Consider the following 9,558-nt stretch of genomic DNA (forward strand, 5'->3'; position numbering starts at 1 on the left):
GTCGATTTTTATTTATACTGTTCTTCACATAAGAATTCCCTGTATATTTTTATATGACTTCTTCACATATGTTTAGGGTCGATTAGGCCAGTATTGTTATTTCCAACCTCAGAAGAGTTCCTTTGTTGGTTATTCTTTCTTTTTCGTTCGTGTCTACATCAATTCATGAAATGTTTAATGACTTCTGTTGTCACTGATGACAAATATGGGATCTCTTAATAGCGCAATTTTGTATTGGTATGTCCGATGTTGAATTCAGTACATGTGATGTGTTAATCTATTTTATATTTTTCAATTTGTGTATGGCTGATTTTGTATAATGATAATGACTGTTTGAATGTGTTTATGTCTGTATACTGACATGTAAATATTCTATGAATATCCCGTGTCTTAAAGAGGTGTTAATTCCTAATCAAACATATTTCATAACTTGGAGCCTTTACAGTGACTTAAATCTCATAGATTAGATATTTTATATAATCTTTATCAATGTTATGTGATCTCCTACAAATTTGTTTATTTCATTTCTGGTTGATGAGCATCTTTTTCAATTCTTCGGTATTTATCTATTCATTATTGTTAGTCCTCATTCCTCACACCAACATACATTGTATAGACCTGTGGAAAGAATTATTCCTTAGAAGTTAAGTAGCTATTTTGCATCATTTACGTATGCAATCTTTTCTAGTGTATACAACAATTTTATGAACTGATTTGTACGTTTCTCGGATACTTTGTCTCTAGTCACATATACCAAACTTTCCTTTGGTCCTCGTCTTGCATCCTTCAATTTGGATAAATGTAATGTATTTATTGTTTTCTTTATTATCATACGGGAGATAAATAAAAAAGTGAATAATAAGCTGTTTTTATTATTTCGTTTCCTTTTCTTTTACAGAGCTACATGCAATAATACAATCACTTATGAGACGAATTGCTTTTTGTGAGAAAACTATGAAAGAACATATAGTTTATGAATATAAGGTTTTAAATCTATTTAACTAAAATTTGGCAGCTATGACGAAAAGGAAGTTTTTCAAGGAAAGCTGTAAACTGTTTTAAATATTGAAGTTGGAAAGTGTAAATGAGTATGTACAGATATATATATATATATATATATATATATATATATATATATATATATGTGTGTGTATGTATATATATATATGTATATATATACATATATATATATATATATATATATATATATATATATATACATGAATATATATATGTGTATAATATATATATATATATATATATATATATATATATGTATGTATATATACATATATATACTTATATACATATGTATGTATATTAACTGCATGAGAAATTGAGAATGAGAAAATTATCGAAGAAAGAAACCAATGATGACAGGAAACAGGTGAAGCACATAGTCTCGCGAGACGAGAAGAATTTAAGTCTTGCCAATAAACTTAAACAAATAGTGATACCTAAGTAGAAATCTGATGAAATTATTCAACATTACTTATTCTTGTCTGATAGACAAGTAAACTTTTCTGTATATATGTAATATCAAAAAAAGAATAAATCTTCGCTAATGATTGGAAAACATAATTTGATATTGCTTTATTTATCACACAAATTGATAATAATATTATGCTGAGAGATTTGCAGATGATTCAAAAACTAATATTAATAATCATGAAAAGATTTTTTATTTATGATCTATTTTTCATGTATTTCTCCTATATTTCAATGGGTGTTGAAGATTGACAATCATAAAAACTTAAATAGTTTTTCGCAGTCCAGTTACAAAGGGTTAATATTGGATTGAATAGCAACGTTCCTACGTTTGCCATCCCGGCAGTCATTCTTTAATTCAAGAGCACTTTATATACGGGAAGATATGGTAGCGCCAGTGAAAAAGAAATGTAACATATAACACATTATTCCTCTTTTCCATAGAAATTGATGAATTGAAGTCAGAGAATATGACAACAGCTCTAGTCTCTTTTGAGTCTGAACAGTTTGTAGCTGGATTATAGTATTGAGGCGAGGTACTTAAAAAATAAGTACTGATATGGATTGAGGAAGGAAGATCTTAATGATTGTGGTATCTGGTTATGCTGGCATAAAAAAAGGTGACTTTTTTACATAAAAGAAAGCGATGTATAAATCACGCGGGTTAAAAAAGTTATAATCATAAACAATCAAGATCCAAGACAGACAGACATACAAACAGTCAAACAAAAAGAGATAGTAAGACTGGGAAACAACATGAATTTAGAGTAGGTAGAGCATCAAGGCTTGTCCTTAGAATTTTTTAATCTGTAGCACTTAGCGTATTTGGTACAAGAAATGTTTTGCAGTGTAAAATGTAACTTGAATATGAATTAGAGTCACTTTCTTTCCTTGCTTCATTTGAAATATTATTAACCTTAAGATTATGAAAATACAAAGGACAGATAAAATGCTTCTATCTCTGGTTCAAACGTCTGTTATATATGCAAACAAGTTCTGAAGTTATTTAACAATGATGAATCTAAGCAAAATGAGCAAATAGATTCCATATGAGCTTTCTTTTTACAGTTATCTTAGAAACAAAATCTCAAGATGACGTCTTTCCTATTCTATCGAAATTAATATTTTGTCCTCTGATTTTTTAGCGACCTTGGATTCCCGCATTTCAATATACTTAGCCATAGCCTCGTGTATAAACATATACTGCCCCTAAAAAGAGAAAAAATAAAGATAGTAATTAAAGTATCGTGTGAAAATAAAACAAGTTAGTGCGTATATTTATGTAATTTGGGAAGTAGCATAGTTGTTTATCTCATCAAATAACTGGAGTTTCTTTATAAATATCTAACTTCAGAATTGAAAGTAAAAGAGTTTTTAATGATCATACCATTGAAGTTATAAACTGTGGCCGGTCAAGCTGAATGCCCTGCACGGCTTTGAATATACAGACTTCCCCATGCAACTTCAGTCTTGTTATTGCAATCAAGAGAGCGACTGCAATACCGCAGGCTGTTACTCCATCCCTGCAAAAAGCACCATATAAATAAAAAAACTAAATTAGTAAATGAATAATTGAGAATCCAAATTAGCAGATGTGAAACTTAATTAATCACCAAAATGTACGAACATTAGAGAAGCTCTTATAAACAGAAGTAAATTCTATAAAACCCGGTAATCACTAAATTTCAGAATCTTGGACTTAACTCTCATATAATTTCCATGGAACCAGTTATTCCATTACTTGAATAAAAAACAAGAAAATAAAGGGCTGATTATATGACAGAATAACTGTCCGTCGTATACAGTTTAATTTCTTACAACTATCAAAATTCAGATTCTTGAATTAGATCTCATATATGAAGTCCGTTGAACCAGTGGTTCCATCATTCAAATAAATAACAGAAAAAAACCGACTAAATTGATTGATTTGTGAGTAAACTGCTGAAATTATCACCAATTACATGTCACCGCAAATAGCTATTTAAAATTCTAGATTATTTTTTATAAGGAAAAAAACAGCATATATTCCAAAATGCTGAAAGCATATACTGTATATACATTTACCTCATCCTCTGAATGAGCCAAAAGTGAAGGAAAATAAATCTCTCAGTGTATAAATTAAAACTAAGATAAATAAAAACACACAGGTCAAATTCATGTTCTTAAACAATTTTATATCGAAGAATAATCTAGTGATAGATCCAACGAACGATTCCTCAATCCCTTATTCAAACAACACGAATTTAAGTGACACTAATAAGCGAGTTAAATAAATCATTATGACTCAAATATTCAGTAGCATGCAGTCGAAACCTCTGCAACAGTTATTCATAAGAATAAACAACCATTTATCTAAGAAGCAAATGTTACAAATGCAAGTAATAATCACCAGTCACCAGCGAGGCAATGGGGTTTCCTATACTAACTGCATTATCTCATTTGGAAGGTCAAAATTTCGTACTTCCTCTCGTTAGAGGTTTGAGTGTTTATCAGTACGAATAGTGGTACCGGATGAGGGTTTGAGAAGAATAATGAAAATGGGAAATTTGAGATTGATCAATAATTGGATCACATAACATCCTGACCGAGCTAGAAAAAAAAGGACATCCTCACCAAGTTGCTTGCATAGTAAGACTTTACAACATTATTTGAAATTAAACCATCAACATCCTGATTTAAATATTCATTTTCAATTTATGGCGTCATTGTTTGTCATAAAATATGACGTAAAACATGTTTAGTGTTGTTAATCTATTCGCCAATAATTATAAGAAGTTATTGAGTATATATCCAAAACTATATTTTCTTCATTGGGTATGTTATGCGAAATGCACACTCTTTACTAATTTTATAGATCTTGTATCCAGTAAATTCCAAGATATGAATTTTCTTTGTAGTTGTATACATTACCTCACTTTCACTCTAATCTATATTTACTGTCCCAGTAGTTTAATACTCTTCAATATTGTACTGGGATTCGCTTACGAGCAGATGAAGACAACAGGAGTGGTAGCAGAACACGAAGCGCTCTCATCCAGACGGTCCAAAATAGTTAACAACGGTAGGATATCAGACGGAGTTTCAGATTTGCTGGGCCAATTTCGCATTTGGAAGACCTTGAGGTTTCTGGTTAAAGCGTTTGCCTGTTTGATAGGGAATACTTATAGATATCTTTTTATATATGTATATATTTATCTATGTATGTATATACTGTACATTTATATATACGTCTTTGTATGTATGTATTTATATTATATCATACATAGAATATATATATATATATATATATATATGTGTGTGTGTGTGTGTGTGTGCGTATATATATATATATATATATATATATATATATATATGTAAATATATATATATATATATATATATATATATATATATATATATATATATATATATATATATATATATATATATAATAAAAGGAAGCTTTATGAGTTCCAGAAAAAATATTAAAAACAATCATAAAAATTCAAAATACACACTTTGAAAATCTTTCATAAATCAGCTTAATTCAAAGAAAAATATAAGTCAAAAGAGGTTATGGAACGTGTGCAAAATAACACAAAAACAAACTCCAAATTAATTTATAAATAATTATTTAGATATTATGCGTCAATGCTTACTCCCTTTTGGTAATGGAGTGACACGGTCGCCTCTGTGAAGTTTTGGTGGTCATCAACTTTCTCAGTTTTCACCCTTAGGTTGTCAAATCCGAAGACGTCATTTTTCTCTGGGATTAGAGCTGGGAAGACCTGTTGATATAGAAAAAAAAATGACAAAATATTTCCTGTTACTGGTGAAGTTGGCGAAATCAAGAATTTTGTAGTATCTTGGAAATAATACATTCTACCAAGAATTATATATATATATATATATATATATATATATATATATATATATATATATATATATATATATATATATATATATATATATATACATGTATGTTTGTGTGTTTGCACGTATCACCTTGTATGTCTTTCAAATATTAAGTAATATCTAATTCTACAATATCGAATCTAATATACTTGAGAATAAGTTATATCTGAAGGAAATCATATGTGCTGTAGGTGTACCTATCCTGAAGAAGATTCAAGCTCAATCTATAACAGATAAGGAAATAAGACAATGGTCACTGCCACATTCTCACTGTAACACTGAATCATGGATGAATCCTCAGCGAATGTTATGTTGAACAGGCTGACATAAGTGTCTCTTTTATAGTTTATATATAAATATAAAAAAATTATTTTAATGTTGTTCTTAAACTATTTCATTTTAGTTGTTCATTACTTTTTCTTGTAGTTTATTTATTTCCTTATTTCCTTTGCTCACTGGGCTATTTTTCCCCGTTGGAGCCGTTGGGTTCATAGAATCCTGCTTTTCCAACTAGGGTTGTGGCTTAGTCAATAATAATAATAATAATAATAATAATAATAATAATAATAATAATAATAATAATAATAATAATAATAATAATTGGCCAGTCATTATGAGTTGTAATTATCTTTACCGCTATCATCAATATCTAGTTACCTGAGAATGTCCATCCACTTCCGGGAGAGTGTTCAGAATAACCAAAGAAACAACTTTCTTCTCGAATATCATCCTCCAGACTTTCGAGAGCGTGCTGGCCAGGGGATGTTCCGTGACGATGATGGAATCCGGACTAGAGATATTGCTTATGTTAATTGCGTTGATGTACTGCGATCCAGAAGTCCCGCTCTCATTCTGGAGGTAAACTTGCCTCCCATCCACTGTAAGTAAGAAAATTGATTGTTCCCTATCAATATTACAACATTAATGGCGTTATCTAAAATACTTTTATATCATCATTTCTTCTTATGTTAATTGGAAGCTTGTTATGCAATCTTGGGCCTGCATATAGGAAATCTCTAGAAACAACAATTTCTAACTTCGTAGGTGATATCATTCATTCCACGAATACAGTTACCTCATAATGTAAAATACATTGCATACTCATTTCGCAAAAGGAACTATTTTGTTTCTCCTCATGACCAGTTTATATATATATATATATATATATATATATATATATATATATATATATATATATATATATATATATGTATATATATATATATTTATATATATTTATATATATATATATATATATATATATATATATATATATATATATATATATATATATATAAAACTTTTACGAAATAAAATTTTATATCCTTATTTCTTGTTTCTTTACCTCTGAACACTGATTAAATTTTTTTAATGAAAAATAAAGGAGATTTTGATTATCAGTTAACAGACTTTTCAAATAATACAGTAATATGAAACATGCATTCTCCATTATTTCGATTTAACATTATTTTATATAAAAGAACTTAGTACTACAAGACCTTGGGCTTAAAGCATCCTGCTTTTTCCAACAATGATTGTAGCTTAGCTTATAATAATGATAATAATAATATTAATAATAATCATAATAACAATAATAATAATAATAATAATAATAATAATAATAATAATAATAATAATAATAAGATCGGTTTATATGAGAAAAATAAAAGTGTTTTTTAAAGGGGAGACTATGGAAGATCAATTCGATTGACTTTTGAATTAAAGTAGATTTATTCATCTTAAATTACAAATCGTAAGCAGAGATTTTCATGAAATCCAAAGTTATGTGATAAGTATTTTAATTTATTTAGAATATTTTGATAATAATAATAATAATAATAATAATAATAATAATAATAATAATGATAATGATAATGATAATGATAATGATAATGATAACAATAATAATAATAATAATAATAATAATAATAATAATGCTGTACCTGGCAAAATATTTTGGCTTCTGTTCATAGTGACGTGAGCCGCGTTCTCTCCCCACTTGTAAGTGACGTCAGGCAGCAAAGTTCTTAGCATCTGTGACGAAGAAAAACAAACAATTTAGATAAAAAAACAAAGAAAGTCTCAAGGATATCTTGTGCGAAGTGTCATCCGAAATCCTGTTTTCCTCCCAATTCTATCAGTTGCTTCTACTCTCTCAGACTCATCATTTCCCTTCTGTTCTTGTCAGTTACGTCAAGAGATTTTATCTCGTCATGATCCGACTGAAAACATCCTGCTATTTCAAACACAAATTCTAGGTTTTCTTGAAGATTTCTTAGTTCTGATGAATGTTCGGCTAGACTTTATCTTTCTTAATGTTTTTATCTTATTTTTGCTGTTCACTCTTCTTTACGAAATCAGCCAAAATGGTATCTTATATCTATGGCGAGGAAGCGGAAATACGTTATTTGACCGAATTAATCTATTCCGTAAAAAAAAAAAAAAAAAAAAAAAAAAAAAAAAAAAAAAAAAAAAAAGACTAGAGAATTATAATAGATAAAAAATCAAACGGCGTTTTCCATCATGTGGCGACAAAGCTGTTAAAGATTAATGGGTGAGATAAATAGATAAGAGAAAAGATAATTTTTTTAATATAGCCAGCAGACAGTTACAGAAATAAGAAAAGGATTGGCAGATAATTACGCCTAAATCAAGCATCAATGAATAGAAAAATAAACTAGCATAAAAAGCAAGAAATTCATGATTTTATCCATATACTTCAAGTTCAATTCATCACCTCATATTGCTTTTCCAGCTTCTCTTTCAGCGCAGTCCAGTCCTCCGCGCAACTTACGAAGTTTGTAACGCTGAAGGAGGTCACCTGGCCTACTAGGATTTCCAGGAGGACTCGGTGGCTGAAGTGATACTGGGCCTGCAGGAACGAGGTCGTTGGAAAAGGAAGTAATTACTGCTCACTAAAGAGAAAGATAATCATCCCGTTTTCAGAGTAGTAACCGTTTAACTCTCTCTCTCTCTCTCTCTCTCTCTCTCTCTCTCTCTCTCTCTCTCTCTCTCTCTCTCTCTCTCTCTCTCTCTCTCTCTCTCTCTCTCTCTCAGTTGTTATCATTCACTGCCTCCTTTTGGATCAATATAGTGTCATTTACAATCAACGTTCAAATCTTTAAAATCTCTCTCTCTCTCTCTCTCTCTCTCTCTCTCTCTCTCTCTCTCTCTCTCTCTCTCTCTCTCTCTCTCCTCATTATAACTCTGACTAGTGTGGTCAACACCAGCAATGCCTCCTTATAAATCCTCACCGTATTTTCAACAAGCCTTGGGCGACTTAGTCTCAAGTCTCTCAATATCAAAGGGGCATCTACGTAGCCTCTGCTTTCCAGCTGATCCAGGCACAGCATAGTCATAAGAAATGTTCCCGTGCGTCCTATTCCAGCGCTGGAAAGAAGATATTTTCTTGAAAAATATTCAAGATGTGCTCTTTTGTATTGAGACATTTATAGTATTTTGAATTACGACGGTATAAAGGGTTTCCATGCGTTTTATTACATTACTGAACAAATCCATGATTATTTCTGATGTACTTTTCAGCTATAAGGTATTTCTAACATGGGATGGTGCTGAGGTGTACTGTTACAATCTCCAAGGTTACAATACGGTATTTCGGTTTTAGAAGTGATTATGTATTTTCCTTACTGAGAGAAACGAGAGGGATAAAGATTAGGTCCTTAATTGCATAACAATTTATTTCTTTTGATTTTAAGTAAAGGTATTTTTGTTCCTCATCGAAAATACCATTTTAGTTCGCAATTTTAAAGGAAAGAAGAATTAAATTTTGTGTTCCTAAACCAAATAATTATCATTTTAGTTCGCAATTTTACAGGAAAGAAGAATTAAATTGTGTGTTCCTAAAACCAAATAATCTAAAGAACAAATCTGCCTAAATACCACTCTCACCTGCAATGAACCACCATTGGTCCAGTTGGTTCAAAACTTCTCGTTTCTTTTAACATAAGTGCAAAACTGAAGGGAAGATCGGGCACACTGTGGTCAGGCCAAGATGTGAACTGGAACTGTATCACCTGTGAAAGAGAAATTTTGGATTTTCCCTAACCTTTGAAAGAGCCAATTCTGGCTTCAATTTTTCTGAGAGACATGTCAGATTTTCCTTAACTTTTGGAAGGATTATTTTTGTTTCTTTTGTTAATTTGTGAAAGCCTGTCG

At 30.2% G+C, this 9,558-nt stretch overlaps 1 protein-coding gene across 2 annotated transcripts in view; it reads right to left on the reverse strand.

Moving 5' to 3' along the window:
* Positions 1-2,265: 2,265 nt before the first annotated feature.
* LOC137654548 (receptor-type tyrosine-protein phosphatase epsilon-like) overlaps positions 2,266-9,558 on the reverse strand; it is a 28,023-nt gene continuing 20,730 nt past the window's right edge. For both annotated transcript variants that reach the window (XM_068388275.1, XM_068388276.1), the window contains exons 10-18: positions 9,292-9,416; positions 8,637-8,772; positions 8,120-8,254; positions 7,326-7,416; positions 6,040-6,260; positions 5,127-5,255; positions 4,474-4,631; positions 2,876-3,011; positions 2,266-2,697 (exon numbers count right to left, since the gene is read on the reverse strand). In XM_068388275.1, the coding sequence (XP_068244376.1) occupies positions 2,593-2,697; positions 2,876-3,011; positions 4,474-4,631; positions 5,127-5,255; positions 6,040-6,260; positions 7,326-7,416; positions 8,120-8,254; positions 8,637-8,772; positions 9,292-9,416 (1,236 nt within the window). In that variant the 3' untranslated portion in view covers positions 2,266-2,592. The remainder of the gene's footprint in view (positions 2,698-2,875; positions 3,012-4,473; positions 4,632-5,126; positions 5,256-6,039; positions 6,261-7,325; positions 7,417-8,119; positions 8,255-8,636; positions 8,773-9,291; positions 9,417-9,558) is intronic.

Source organism: Palaemon carinicauda, chromosome 15 (genome assembly GCF_036898095.1).
Source record: "Palaemon carinicauda isolate YSFRI2023 chromosome 15, ASM3689809v2, whole genome shotgun sequence".
NCBI lineage: Eukaryota > Metazoa > Arthropoda > Malacostraca > Decapoda > Palaemonidae > Palaemon > Palaemon carinicauda.